General features: G+C 38.4%; 1 protein-coding gene across 1 annotated transcript in view; it reads right to left on the reverse strand.

Annotated features, from left to right (window-relative positions):
* The window catches only part of CNGB3 (cyclic nucleotide gated channel subunit beta 3), a 135,900-nt gene that overhangs the window by 7,988 nt on the left and 111,725 nt on the right, over window positions 1–16,187 (reverse strand). Inside the window, exon 15 of the mRNA XM_032421894.1 lies at window positions 14,452–14,570. Coding sequence (XP_032277785.1) covers window positions 14,452–14,570 — 119 coding nt within the window. The remainder of the gene's footprint in view (window positions 1–14,451; window positions 14,571–16,187) is intronic.

A 16,187-nucleotide genomic window follows, 5' to 3' on the forward strand; every position in this document is an offset into this window, starting at 1 on the left:
CCCCCAAAAACTTATTCTTTAGTCCTTTCCTGAGGTTCTTCCCAAGACAAGCTTTGCTTTCACCTTCTTCTTTTTTTTTTTTTTTAAGGAAGAGGAATGAATTTTACCTTATCTGCCTGCCTATCTATTTATCTATCTATCCATCCATCCAACTTCCTATCTATCTTCTTACTTGTCTCTCTATGAAATGGATGTTGGCATTTGAAGGACAATGATAGAATGAGCCTATTTCATTTACATTCCTGTTGTCTTGTGTACAGGGTAACCCAGTAGTTAGGCAGGGCTAGATGGCACTGGAAAGCTTAATTTGGGCCTAAGAATGTCTCTGTGTGTGTCAGACAATGAGAGCAGAACGGAAATAACATATTTAAATGTCAGGTTATTTTGAGATTTCTCAAGCTTTAATTAAACTTGCCTACAGGTTACACGTTTAGAGTGCTTGATGAGTTTTTGAACGGAAGAAATAGTCTGTTTGCCAGATGGATTTTGCCCAAACTCTCTCAGCAACGTTTAAAATAGCCTCTTTTTTTTCTTCTGTCCAAAAAATGCTTCTCCAGCATTCCACCAATGGAAAGTTTCATGCATTAAATAGCTTAGTAAGAAGATCCCTAAATATTCCCAACCCTATATAGTTTCTGAAAGCACGTATTAGTGGATAAATAGTTGAGGTTAATGATAAGTGTCTGCAGGTCAAAAAATAGCGAACAGAGCAATGGCCCAGGAAAAAAAGGAATGGATTCTAATTCTAGATCCACCTCTGTGTGCTGTGACCTTAGACAATAACTTAAAGACCTTTTTGATTTTCACTCCAATCATGTAAGTATTTATTAAGCACCTACCATGTATTCAGTGCAATGAGTTAAAGTATGGCAAAAGAAGAATTATTGAAGCCTAGTATGGTTTTGTGGAAAGAATACAGACTTTGGAACCAGATAACTCTACCATTTATTACGTGCATTTCTAAGCAGGTTACTTAATCACTCTTTTAGGAAACAAGGCCATCTTTTACTACCTACTATAAGTATCTGATTATCTTTAGGGAGAAATAGGTGTTTATAGACTCCTGATATTTAATTATGAAGAAGGTGCTATTAAGTAAAATTCCTGGCTGAGAAATTTTAAACCCTAATTTGTGGTATGTAACTGTAATAAGTAATAATAAATATAACTTTGCATTACTTGGAGGTCTCCAGAAAAACAGAACAAATAGGATATATACAGAAAGGAGATATTTGGAATCCATAAGAGGAGATTTATTATGGGAATTGTTATGGAGACTAAGAAGTCCTATAATCTGCCATCTGCAAGCTGGAGACCAAGGAAAGCTGGTGGTGTCATTGGACTGGGGGGATGAGGGGGAAGCCTACCAGGTAAATACAGGTCTAGGTCTGAAAGCCCAAGAACCAAGAGTGTTGACATCTGATGGCCAAGGGCAGGAGAAGAAGGATGTGTCAGCTCAAGCAGAGAGAGCAAATTAGCCTTTCCTTCACCTTTTCAGTACCTCAATAGATTGGATGATCCCACCTGCACTGGTGAGGGTGATCTTCACTCTATTCAAATGCTAATCTCTTCCCTAAACACCTTCACAGACACACCCAGAAACAATGTTTTATCAGCTATCTGGGCACCTCTTAGCCCAGTCAAGTTGACACATAAAATTAACCATTATAGTACTAGTGGTACTATACACAGCAGTAGTGTGTGGATAAGTGAGTGAAATCAGTTGTGTGAATGTCAGAGAGAGAAGGTATATTTAGGATGAGAGGACCTATATGTGCAAAACTCTGTAAATGTCAGGAATAAATGGTGACATGGAGATCATATATGCGTGTACACACACATATACATATATATATGCATAACGTCCATATATAATATACATATATGTAATATAGATGTATGTGATATATATAAATCACAGAGAGCTAAAATATTCATATAGTCCCTAGCCTGTCATTCATTCTCAGCTTTTTTCCAGAGTTGCCACGTATGGCATCATAAATTGTGCACTGCATACGTAGACTATGTGACTGGAGCTCCCTGGACTTGTGCAGTGCGCAGCCTGCACAGCCCTTTTTAGCAGAGCTAGCGTATCCAGAAAGCATTCACACAGATAAGTAGAACACAGAGGTATAAATTGGGCATAAATTGAATGGAAGAGCAAAAGAAAAACAAGAATGGAGACATAAATGGGATTCATACACAAATGCAAACTTTGCTATAAGAGGGCTTCAAATTTGACTCTTAGTCTTTTATACTTCAAAAATGGATGAATTCTTAGCTTTAAGAAAGATAAAAATGTCTCTTGAAGGTCTTACTAGAGAGACTACATGTAAATGGTGAACACCATCCTCATATTTTTATGATAGATGCAAAAATAAGTTTGCTATAACTGTGATATGGTCCTCATTAAAGGCTGTGTGTCACTCCAAGGTCCAGTTTAGTGAGAATAATTCTCACCTACAGGTGAGGAGGGGCATCAGTATGATGCATTCCAGGTAACTTGCCCTCTCTTTGTTGTACCTAGAATATACAGAGAACAAAATAATCCCTCTTAAACATTGCCTTTCTCAGCTGGACTTTTGATAAATAGTATTTCTATATGAGTTTGATATTGTATAGAACCTTATACCTTAGAGGCCTATCATATGGGAGAATGTGAGGAATTCACTGTATAAATTGAAAAGAAAAAAAAATTAGAGATAAATTAGGAGTGTGTAGAAATACCATACTCCATAATGAGCTAGATACGATGCTAAGTTCTGGGGCCATACAGATGATTAACATCTGCCCATAAATGTTTATAATCTAGGAGCGGGATAAATGTGGGTGAGGATTGTCAGACTAGCAGATATAGTAATATTACTAGCTAATATTTTTGAGGGCTTACTATGAGTCAGGTATTTTTCTTTTTTTTTTTTTTTAAAGATTTTATTTATTTATTTGAGAGAGAGAGAATGAGAGACAGAGAGCATGAGAGGGAGGAGGGTCAGAGGGAGAAGCAGACTCCCTGCCGAGCAGGGAGCCCGATGCGGGACTCGATCCCGGGACTCCAGGATCATGACCTGAGCCGAAGGCAGTTACTTAACCAACTGAGCCACCCAGGCGCCCGAGTCAGGTATTTTTCTAAGTTTTCTTTTTTTTTTTTAAAGATTTTATTTATTTATATATTTTGGAGAAAGAGTGAGAGAGAGAGTGTGTGAATGGGGGAGGAGCAGAGGGAGAGGGAGAGAGAGAATCTCAAGCAGACTCCATGCTGAGTGCAGAGCCTAAGGTGGGGCTCAATTTCAGAACCCTGAGATCATGACTTGAGCTGAACCCAAAGTCCGACCCTTAACCGACTGAGCCACCCAAGCACCCCCTAAGTTCTTTTTCATGTGTTAATACATATAATGCTTTCCAATCCTAAGGGGTAGTTATATATTTTTATTAATCCATTTTGACTGATGAAGAAATGAAGTCTCAGCTGAGTTACTTCCTCACAGTCACACAGCTGATCAGTTGTGGAATTGGGATGCAAACCCATACAGATTTCTTAAACAGGTAAATGCAGTACAAAATGGCAGATGCAGGGCACCTGGGTGGCTCAGTCTAAGCATTTGATTCTTGATTTCAGCTCAGGTCATGATCTCAGGGTCATGAGATTGAGCCCTGCATCAGGCTCTGTGCTAGTGGAGAGTCTACTTGGGATTCTCTCTCTGCCTACCCCCCCCCCCGCACTCTTTCTCTCTAAAATAAATTAATAAATCTTTAAAAAAAACCCAAATGGCAAATACTTTAAATGTAAAAAAATGAGAATGTTTCCTAAAATAAAGATATTTCTAGTTTAAAAGCATTTTTTTCCATGTAGAAGAATCATTTCCTAGAATAGAAATAAAACGGTCTCTGAATACTGTCGATGGAAAGAGTATCACATCCAATGCTGAGTGAGAGATTAAAACTTCAAATGTCTGTTCTCATTAAGCAAATTTCCAAGTGGATTATATTTAGAGGGTGGGAGGTTAGATCACCTGTGTAGCCTTTTTCTGAGATACTCTTTTATCCTTTTCAGTGTTACTGGAAAATACTTCGTTGCTTGAAAATTTTTACCACTTCACTAAAAATAAATCCTAACAAAACTTTTGTAGGTGAGCAAATATCAGAGGATGTTCTAGTGTCACCTCTGCCCAAGCTGCTTGCTCTTTGCAGATTCTTTGATATTCATAAAACTACTGCAAGGCAAACACATGTTAACCTAGAATTTGGTGGTTTTTTTTTTTTTGTAAAGTAGTTTGAGAAAAATCTGTGTATGTGGACTTTCATCAGAGTTAGAGAGTTTAGATTTCACATATACAAAATACAAAGCCCTTTTCCCCCTAGCGGTTCTTGATAATAGAGTTGAACTAGCTGAACAATGAAGAATCTAGGCAAAAATTCTAAGGATGTGGAGAGGAAAAAAAGAATAACGTGTATATTTTATTCCGTGCCCTTTTTACCTACATACTTTCAAGTGTTCAGGAGAATACTCTGCAATCGATACTCTGGTTAGAAAATACCATATCAAACAAACTATATAGTAGCTTATTAAGCATTTCTTTGGAGTCAGAATAGCTAACAATGACATATATTAATGACCATGTCAATCTGGTGATGTAGGTTCTTACCTATACCTACTGACATAATCACTGAGGTCCAGAATCAGTGAAGTGACTTATTCAAAAACAAAACTATGAGTTTCATTGTTGAAATTCAAATTTCATTAGACCAGAGCTGACTAATCAAGAGAACCTTTTTTTTACACTTGACATTTAGTGCTGCCAGTGAAGTCATTGGTATTATTTTAATGACACATATTTACTTGCCCGTGGACATTAGAAAAAATAAGGGAGGAAGCCAGTCAGGCTGGCATGATAAGCTATGCCAAAGTCTGACTGTCAGAATCTTGACTCCCTCCCTGCTGTTCCAAATGGTGGTAAGGAACCTTGATTTTCATAGAATTAGAGACACTGCACAAAGTTACTTTAGGAGGTGTCCTTAGGATATTTGGATACATGTTTTAACAATGGTACTGAAAATATAGCTGTTTACAGGAATACCGTGAAACTTAGATGAGGTTTGCTTTTTGCTCTAAGCAAAAAGGCGCTACACAATCAAAGAGATGGTCTACAAAAGGATGTAGTGAAAATACACGGGCAAACATGGTGTAGAGGGAAAAAGAGGTTTAGATTGTTTTTCAAAATTTTTGGGCTTTTCACTATGATACAAGGTAAATATCAAAAAAGCTTTCTCAGAATGGGTGATTTGACCAATAAAACTGATGAAATGTCAGAATTTAAATATTTTACATGAAAACCACACTATTTAAAATATATAAGAATACATCAATGCCTAAATTCTACTCAATAACCTGCTATATACGATGAAAAAAGGATGATGAAAAAAGAAAGAAATACAGAAGGTAAATAAATGATCATATTTATGAAAATAAATAGGTCCATAGAAAATTAATTCATTTAGAAAATATTTATTGCGGACCTATTATTTTCCAGGCACTATTTAGAGAAATGCAAATTAAAACAACCTATTAAAATGCAAAACCAATGAGAATAATAAAGTAAAGCCAGTGACGTTAGGGAAAAATAGCTATACATCGCATGTTGTATTGTAAATTGATTCAATTTTTCTGGAAAATAATCTGCCCATATAGTACAAGAATTATAGAAATGTTTCTACCTTTTGACCTAGTTATTTCACTTTTGGGAATAAACCTCAAAGAAATAAAAGCAAAGTAATTTTATAAAGATGAACACAGCAGTGCCATTCTTAATAATAAAAACTGACTAAAAGGGCACAAGGCTGAATATGCATATTCATGACAAAAATGAATGTGTATTAGTACATTTGCAAAGATAGAAAGATAATTACATTCACTTATTTATTGAATAACTATTTATTAGCTACTATGTGGGCCAAGCACTGCCCTAAGTGCTGGGAATTGAGTGCAGAACAAACCAAATGTGGTGTCCGCTATTGTCCCCGGAAACCTGTGCCTTTGTGCAAAATAGAAAAATGTAGCTTCTCTGGGCCCATGTAGTCCTGTGGGTGCAAAGCTGGGCCAGAAAAATGTTCCCATTTGCAAAGTAAAGAGTACCTGTGCATGAAGAAGAGCACAATAGAAGAGATCATGACTCAGGAGTGGAATATGGTCCCTCACTGGTCATCTTGATGCAGAGCACAACTGAACAGCCATACACAATAGTCCTGGTGCCCACAGTTTAGTGAGAAAGAAAGACATCAAAGAAATAAAGCACCAATGAGGGCTTAATTACAAAGATAAGTTCTCAGAAAGAAAAGAATATAGTCTGACAGAGCATATAGCAAGGAGAACTGGGAGGTCCCTATAGTAGAGAATATAGGAAGTTCTGAAAGAACTGAGATTAAGTAAAGGAGATGGGAAAATGTCCAGACAGAGGTAAGAGCATGTGTGAAAAACTCCCCATGGCCATATGGCATGTGGCATATTCAGGGAACTGAAGTCTGAATTAAAGAGAGCACAAGAGTGAGGTGCAATGTGAAGTAGAGAGGTGGGCAGTGGCTAGGCTCTGTAGGACCTTGTAGGCCAGGATAAGAACTTTGTTCTTATTCCTAAAAACAGTATAAAAGTATTAAACTGTTTTAAGCAGAAGGGCAGGGACATGATCATATCTGTGTTTCCAAAAGATCCCTCTGGCTGCAGAGTGGAGACTGGACTGCTGAAGATGTAGATATTGAAGTGGGAAATGCAGAGTAGGCCATTGCAGTTGTCCAGTGAGAGGTGGAGGTGGTTTGGACCAAAGCAGGAACAATGGAGATGGTAAGATGCAAATGATCGGGAACATATCAAGGAGGTAAGATTGATAGGTCTCAGAGGTGCACTGGCCATGTAGGGTGAGTAGAGGGAGGTGTTAAGCATGCCTTTTTTTTCCCCAGTAAAAATTTTAAAGTTAACAATTTAAAGAGTTTGGTATTTGTTTCCTAGGGCTGCTTTAACAAACTGCCACAAAACCAGTGACTTACAACAATAGAAATGCATTCTCTCACAATTCTGGAGGCCGAAGTCCAAAATCAAGGTATTGGCAAGGCTGGGCTCCCTCCAAAGAATCTAGGGAAGAATCTTTTCTTGCCTCTTTCAGCTTCTGGTGGCTCCAGGAATTCCTTGGCTGTGGCTACATAATTTCAATTTCTGCCTCGGTCTTCAGATGACCTTTCCCTCTTCCCCCTGTGTCTGTGTCTTTTCCTCTTCTGTCTCATGTGAGGATACTTGTCATTTGATACACGGCCCATCCAGATAATTAAGAATGATTTTATCTTGAGATCCTTAACTTAATTATATCTGTAAAGAGCCTTTTTGTTTTTTTTTTTGTGTTTTTTTCCAAGTAAAGTTACATTCATAGGTTCCAGGGGTTAGGGCATGGATATATCTTTGTGAGGATCACCATGCAACCGCTATAGGCATTATGTGAATAATCATTTACAGATCTTACAGTAGGGACTACCAGGATTGACCTTCGTGCACACATTATTATCTGCATGTGCCATTTGAGCACTGAAATGTCTTCCTTCAGTTCCCAAATAAGCTCAAGTGATTGCCAAATCCAAGGGATACACTGGTCATTTTGAAGCCTTGTACTCTGTAAGATCCTGTGTATACTCTGTCTTTGGATGCAATCCATAACATTTCATCACCTGGTATTGGAATCTTTTGTTTCCTTGTCTCATCTGTTTGTAAGGCTCTTCAAGGAGGCAATTGTTTCTTGTTGGCCATTCTTGTTTACCATGTCATGCATGGCCTTCTTTGAGGCACTTCACATTATAAATTTCACTTGTTTTTATAAATCACAGTGAACTAATTAACTAAAAATTACTGAATACACCTACAAATTCTTTTTGAAAAGAGGCGGGATATCAATGAAAATCATTATTTATTGTATAGTTTTTTTAATTCCAGTTTTATTGAGAAACAATTAACATGTATCACTGTATAAATTTAAGGCATACTGCATGATAATTTGTTTTACATATATCATAAAATGGTTACTACAGTAGGTTTAACTAACATTCATCTGCTCCTATAAATACAATAAAAAGAAAAGAAAGAAAAAAGGAAAAAAATTTTCTTGTGATGGGAGCTCTTAGGATTTACTCTTTACTTTCCTATCTATTATACAGCAGTGTTAGCTATAGTCATCATGTTGTACATTACAACCCTAGTACCTATTTATCTTATAACTGGAAGTTTGTACCTTTTGACCACCTTCCTCCAATTTCTCCTCCCCCCACCCTCTGCCTCTGGTAACCTCAAGCCTTTTTTATGAATATTTTCTTTCTTTTCTTTTCTTTCTTTCTTTTTCTTTTTCTTTCTTTCTTTCTTTCTTTCTTTCTTTCTTTCTTTCTTTCTTTCTTTCTTTCTTTCTTTCTTTCTTTCTCTTTCTTTCTTTCTTTCTTTCTTTCTTTCTTTCTTTCTTTCTTTCTTTCTCTTTCTTTCTTCTTCTTCTTTCTCTCTCTCTCTCTCTCTCTCCCTCCCTTCCTTCCTTCCTTCAAGATTCTACATATAACTGAGATCATACAATATTTTTCTTTCTCTGTCTGACCTATTTCACCTAGCATAATGCCTTCAGGGTCCATCCATATTGTTGCAAATAGCAGGATTTCTTATGGCTAATATTCATATATATGGATATTCATATATATATAAATATAGAAATACAATTTCTTTTTTTTGATATTTTATTTATTTATTTGAGAGAGAGAGAGAGAAAGCACAAGCAGGGGGAGTGGTAGAGGGAGAAGGAGAGGGAGAAGCAGGTTCCCTGCTCAGCCCTATGTGGGGCTTGATCCCAGGACTCTAGGATCATGACCTGAGCTGAAGGCAGACGATTAACCGACTGAGCCACCCAGGTGCCCCTGAATACAACTTCTTTATCTATTTATCCATCAGTAGATACTTAGGTTATTTCCATGTCTTGGCAATTGTAAATAATACTGCTATGAACACAGGATTGCAGATATCTTTTTGAGTTAGTGTAGCTATATTTATATTAAACAAAATAGACTTTAAGTTAAAAATAGTAAAAAGAGACAAAGAAGGTCATTATATAATGATAAAGGGTTAATGTATCAAGACATCATTGTGTCCCATAACCCCTGTAGGCCTTTTTCACTTTTTTCATTATTTTTTCTTTTTGCTCCTCTGGGTAATTTCCAAAGTCCTACATACAGATCACTGTTTTTCTGTGTGGTTGAGTCTATTTTTGAAACTATCTACTGAATTCTTCAGTTCAATTATTGTGCTTTTTAACTCTTGCATTTATATATATATATATTTTTTGATCATTCTATTTCTTTGGTTGAACTTTTTTTTTTTTAAGATTTTATTTTTAAGTAATCTCTACACCCAGTGTGAGACTCGAACTCACAACCTTGAGACCCAGAGTCACACATTCCACCAACTGAGCCAGCCAGGCACCCCAAATATAGCATTATTTTTGAGGGTTCCATAGTATTCCATTTAAAAGCTGCAACACAATTTAGGGTATTTAATGTCCTCTTGGTGGGCTTTTAGAAAGGTTCTAGGTTTTTTTTTTTAAGATTTTTATTTATTTATTTATCAGAGAGAGAGATATATATATAGAGAGAGCACAAGCAGGGGGAGTGGCAGGCAGAGAGAGAAGCGGGCTCCCTGTAGGAAGCCCGATGCGGGGCTCGATCCCAGGACCCTGGGATCATGACCTGAGCCGAAGGCAGACACTTAACCTACTGAGCCACTCAGGCGTCCTGAAAGATTCTAGTTTTTGATATGCAGAGATGACTATTACTTCTCCTTACTTGATGTAACCAAGTGAGGTCAAGTTGAGAAAGGGGCATAGACTTAGTGCAGTGAGACTAGGAAGAGACATAGAACATCCAGGGGTCTCAAGGACTCTTGACAACACGTCCCCACACATCTTTGGTTGAATTTCTTATTTTGTTTATGCATTGTTTTCCTAATTTTGTTCAATCATTTGTCCATGTTTCCTTGTAGTTTCCCAAATTCCCTAAGAGGATTATTTTGAATTCTTTGTCTGATAGGTCATAGATCTCTATTTCTTTAGGGTCAGTTATTGGAGATTTATTAATTTCCTTTGGTGTTGTCATATTTGCCTGATTTTTCATGATCCTTGATTTTTTAACATTATTATTTGCACATTTGAATAATTGGGCTCCAATACCAGACTTTACGGGTTTGCTTTGGCAGAGACAGTTCTTCACCAATCAGTTCAGTTTGGGTTTCTGGGTGTCTGCTGGTATGTCCTTGGGCAGATGTGGTCTGCTATTACAGTCAATTTTTATGTGATGCAACTGTTCAAATTCTAAGGATGGAGATGGGGGATTGTGCCATTGCTGAGAACAGCTGGCTAGGACTGCTAGCTGGCTTCCTACCCAAGTGAAGCTGGAGGACAGGCTCCATGGTTGCCTGGATTCTCTGGTCAGGCTTACTAGATGGTCTAGACTGGGTACACTATTCAGTAGTAGATGCAGCTATAAATGAGCTTCCCTGATGTAGCAGGGCAGCAGGATGGGACCCAGCTTATTGTTTGGTGACCTAAATCAGGCCAGAGTGTATACTGAATTCCTTGGTTAGGTAAGGCCACTGATTTTTCTCTTTAGATGGGAGAAGCTGTGGGCTGTACTCTCTGCATGTACTCTCAAGTGTCACTGTATGTAGGGCAGTTGAATGGGCTATGTAGCTTCCTGTGTATTCTGGTTGGGTTCCTTGTTTGGATAGGCTAAAGGTTGTAGTCAGCGATGAGCAGGGGTGTAAATTAGATTCCCTACCTGGGCACAGCAGGAAAAGCAGCTCTAAAGCAGATAAAGCTCACTGTTTGCTAACTCAAGCCAACCTGCACCCCAGGTTCCCTGACTGAACAGGGCCACTGGCTTTGCTTTGCAAACTATCAGCTCTGCCTGTCTACCTTGATTAAGTGGCTTCAGTGCCACTGGGCCAGCATAGTTTCCAGGAGTTGTCTCCAGCCCTGACTGGTCAGATGGGGCCAGAAGGCACTCTCCAAAGCAGGTGGGGCTATTTCTTAGCTCCCTTGCTTCCGTGGGAGAGAAAGGGACTGGTCTAAGCTCTTCTAAATTTCCCAAACATGTTGTATGGTTGAGGAGAGCTGCTCTTAGCCTTGCTATGAATTAATCCCCCTGCCTGTGTATACCATGGGAATGCTCCATGCCCAGTACTGGCTTTTCTGGGGGTGTTCAACTCTGCTTGCCTGCCTCTTGGCTTGAGTGCCACTGGCCCACACTGTTTCCAGGAGTTGTCACTAGCCCTCTGGTCAGATGGGGCCAGAAGACTCTCCAGAGTAGGTGGGGCTGATTTAGCTCCTTGCCTGGATGAGGGCAAACGGGCCTCTAAGATCTGCAAATCTCCTTGTTTGAAGATCAGAATCAGACAGATCCGCATTTTGCTGAGTTCCTTGGTCAGAGTGCATTCCTGATTTGGTTCTGCAAAGTTGCTGGTTAGGATTACTACTTGGGCATGGCAGGTATGAACTTAGTCTGACAAGATCCACTTGCTGGCTATTGCAAGCTTCTCCTCTCTTCTCCATCACAGTCAGATTCCCAGGGGTTGAGACTCACAGATTCTCCTGCAATCCCTGTGGTGAAAGATCAGAGTATGGGCTCCCACAATGCTTGCGGGGGATGGTTGTCCCCCTTGGGTTCTCTTTTCACACTGGAGAAACTGGAGGCTCAGGGGAGACCTCTCTGTGTGGTGCTATGCTAGTCTTGGGGAGTGGCAATGTGGTCACTGTGTAGTCACTTCTCTTACCCTTCTAATGCAGTCTTTTGGTCTCTGTGGTGCAGTGGATGCTTCAGCCTCACCCATGTGTTCCAGGATTCTCTCAGTAGTTTCTTGTTTTCTAATAGTTGTTAATTGTGCTTGTGAGGAAGAGCAAAGTGAGGAAGAACTTATGTTGCCACCTTGGTGATGTCATTGGTCTACTGTATTATTTTTATGAGGCTGCAGGTGACATAGAGATGGAAAGTTCTAGTTCTTATATTTTAATAGCTTCATCTGTTGGGAAGATCCATTTGAACAAATTAAATATAAATCAGTGGTAACTACTATAGTAAAGTCATGAATAAAATAGTATGGAAGCATAGAACAGGGAGCATCTAATTGTTTCGGGGGTGATTAGAAATGGCTTCAGAAAGGTGACCCATGAATTGAATCCTGAAGAGTGAGTAGATATTTTCCAGGGGGAGACATTTCAAAGAGATATGAAACCAGTAGGGAATTCTATTGAAATCACAATAGCAATACCAATGGTAGAGGTTCAGATGTGTTTCAAGAATGGTGAGAAGCAGGAGGATAGGAAGTGGTTAAATACATTTGGTGAATAAGACTTGGCACTTAGTGTATGTGTAAGGAAAACAATGGAGTCAGAACTACTACAAGACCATCCTTTGGCAGACCCTAGGTCTCTCTATTAAAAATGGGTGTCTGTACTCTTCAGATATTAGTTGGAAGTATGGTCTGGGTTTTCTCCATGACAGGCTGTAAATTTATATTTTAGTTAGGGCTTTGCTCTTTTAGATTAATATATAATGTCCTTGAAAGCCCTCAATTCTTTTCTTTCTTATTTTTTTCCTCAGAAAAAAGAACCTTCTTTAAAAAGCTATATGATACTGTATGCTGACTAACATAACATAAAAAAAAATGCTATATGATAGTGTTGGATGTAGTTCATTTTAACAAAGGTCACAGCATTTTTGAGTAGTAAAGATGATCACCAGATCTTTCCAGTATCTAGATGTTTGGTAGTCATGTTTCCATCATTGGAATAAATAATTAGAGCTCCAGGGGCATATGACAGCTGTGGCCTATGAAGCCTCTGGGTATCTGGGAAGAGCCAGATGCATCCTGTTTCTCCTCAACTATAGCCAAGAAGAGAATCAAGGCAAAAAGCTCCCTTTTGCTTGAATCAACCAGACTATTGAGGAAGTATAGAGCTTGCCTGGTCTGCTGGTTTCAATTTGGCCTTAGAAACCAAATGGGTAATAGGAGATTTATTTGAGAAGTTACTGTCAAGATCTAAGATTCTTTTCAATTGCAGCTCAGCAGCACCTGGATTCTATTCCTAGAATATTTCCTCCTGTGATGATAGTATCAGCAATTAACATACTTGTATTTATAAAGCTTTATTCTTCAGGGAGTGAGTACTCAACCCTTGGGAGAGGTCAGCTAATTAATTTCTGTAATGTTTCAGATTAGACTGTTGCATGTTTTATGACCTTGAAGATTACAGTGGTTATTAAGTCACTAAAATATTAAATCACTTTTGCAAGGACTCCCAGTAAGGAAGCAATAGAAAATGAGCAAAGAACTAAAATCTTGGACATTCTGAGAAGTGTTTCCATCACTGCCCCAAAGCAGGATCCTCACAGGAGTGTCCACTCTATTTTAAGCAAGGAGAAAATAATAAAAAAAGGGAGGCCTCATTATCAACAGAGAAATAACATGCTTCAACATTCTAAGGAAATCTCTCTTATATTAATATGAAGTCATCTGAAATTATCCATATTTCTGGAAACCTGAAGATAATTTCTTAGCAACTATGAAGTCAGAGGTTGGATGAACATCATTCTTTTGTAGTGTGGTGCAAAGATCATTGGACCCTGATCCACAAAATTCAGGTTTAAATGTTGTCCCTTCTACCTATTAGCTATGTTATCTTGGGCAAGATAACTGGTGCCTTAAAGTTTCAATTTTCTCAATTCTGAAATTGATATATCAATAACTGCCTGACAGTACACCCTTCTCTTCCCCTTCAGAGCCAGTATCCTAGTTCAAGATTCCATCATCTTTCACTTGAACTGCTACAAATGACTTTAAATTGCTTTCCTCTATTTTATTCTTGCTCTTCTACTGTCTCTTCTCCACATAGTTGTTGGAGTGGTCATTTAAATCATAATTCAAATTTATTACTTTTGCTTAAAATCCTCCACTGGTATCCATTTGTATTTAGAATAAAATACAAATTCTGTACCATGGCCTAAAAGACCTGTAAAATCTGATTGTTTCTCACCTCCTTGGCCTACTCAAAACTGCTCTCTTAGCCTGACATTTAAGTTTTCCAACAATCTGACAACTAACTCTCCCAACCTCTTCTTTCATCATTGATTCATTCACATATATACATATTCAATATATACTGAGTATCTACCTTATGCCAGGCACTGACTAGGTCCTGGGACTAAGGAGCTGAATGAGCTAGGTCTTTGGTGGAAGAAGGGATAAATAGAAATATGAAAATCCTTATTTTACCAATGTTCTCAGAACAATCAAACCTTTGCCAAATTTGAGCAAGAACCTTAGTTATTTTATGACCTAAGATTTTTCTTTTATGACAAATAATAGACTTTAATACTTATGATGTATCTTTAAGATACCTGATTTCTCCAAACACTGATCCAGCTTTCAGAGTAACCAGAACTTGAGCACCATCAGAGCCTCCAAGAACTTGGACTTCTCCTTGCTTGATGATATACATTTCCTTGCCAATTTCTCCCTGTATGCCATATATAAAGAGGAAATGGTAGTCACTTTACTCTTGACAATTATGTCCCAAATTAAGAAATAAAAACTGTTCCAGAGGAATAAATACAAATAAAGAAAGCAAGAAATATCAATGTAAAAGTAATTATCTTAAGACTTGAGCTAGTTATGGACATTGGTTGGACATAACACATGAAAGGAAGTTATTAGGAAAGTGATACTTCCCAACATGTGGCATTATATGCCACACCACTGGATACTTCCCAGCATGTAAGCACTGTATGCCACCACTGGACAGGTAAGCACTCTGTGCCACCATTGGACAGGTAAAGATGTTTCAGTCAGCACATTATTTCTTTCTTTTTTTTTTCTTAGCATTTTATTTTTTTGTGTTTTTTTTTTGTTTGTTTTTTTAAAGATTTTATTTATTTATTTGACAGAGAGAGACACAGCGAGAGAGGGAACACAAGCAGGGGGAGTTGGGAGAGGGAGAAGCAGGCTTCCCGCTGAGCAGGGAGCCTGATGCGGGGCTCGATCTCAGGACCCTAGGATCATGACCTGAGCTGAAGGCAGACGCTTCACTGACTGAGCCACCCAGGCACCCAGCACATTGTTTCAGGGACAGGTACGGGTAGAGGAAATAACTGGTTGTAAGCATAGTCACCCCAGCTTTGGTGGCCAGTGCTATGCTTAGAAGAAGGTGCTTGGTGTATCAAAAGAACATGGGCTACAGCCATTCAAAGTCAACTCCACCCTCCTGCCTATAATACTGAGGTCTGAATTTAGTAATTGGAGCATAGGAGACCTTTAAGCTATTATTCTTGTTCCATATTTAAAGGAAAGTGTCAATGTATCAGGTTGTTTTACTCAGTCTTGCTTATCTCTGGGGACTCTTGGAGCCAGGGCAATGATGCTTGTTCAAGCTTTGAGGACTAAATTCCTGGAATGTTCACATAGTCACTGGTTAATAGTGTTATTCTGTATGCTTGGGGCAGTGTAGCAGGAGGTACCAGGCTGTCAACATTGTTTAGTGTAAACACAAAGATTTATGATGTGTCTGAATCATGGCTAGTCATGTAGCTATGTGACCAGCACCATTTAACAACTTTTGACCTCAAGACTGATGGGCTTCCCTAAGTGGAGACATTTTGTCTTTGTCTTTAGGTCTACAGCTAGAGAGAAAAATGAATCCTTATGACCCTCTCAGAAGTAGGACCTAGGAAGCCTGCACCTGATTTTTCTAGTCTTTGCCTATGTATAACTTTTTCTTCCTTTTCCTACACTGTATGCTTTGCTATAATAAATCTTAAGCCATGAATATAACTTTATGTTGAATCATGCAAATCACCAAACTAATGGGTGGTTGTGGGACCCTTTGAACATCTCTTCTTGCTCCAAGATCCAAAAAGAATAAATATGTCTTACAAGATACCTAAATTGCAATTGGGTCAAGAAAAGCTGTTAAATTCTAAATAAGCTGGTTTGCATAATACTAGGCAAACTATTTGGATAATAACACCTATAACTCTTAGGGAATTGGGTCTCGATCACCCTGAGGAATAAAATAATAGCATGAACACAATGAATTTACTTACTCGGTTCAGGAGGGGACTGGGTTATTTGAACTCAC

The sequence above is a fragment of the Phoca vitulina genome, unplaced genomic scaffold (assembly GCF_004348235.1).
Source record: "Phoca vitulina isolate PV1807 unplaced genomic scaffold, GSC_HSeal_1.0 scaffold25, whole genome shotgun sequence".
NCBI lineage: Eukaryota > Metazoa > Chordata > Mammalia > Carnivora > Phocidae > Phoca > Phoca vitulina.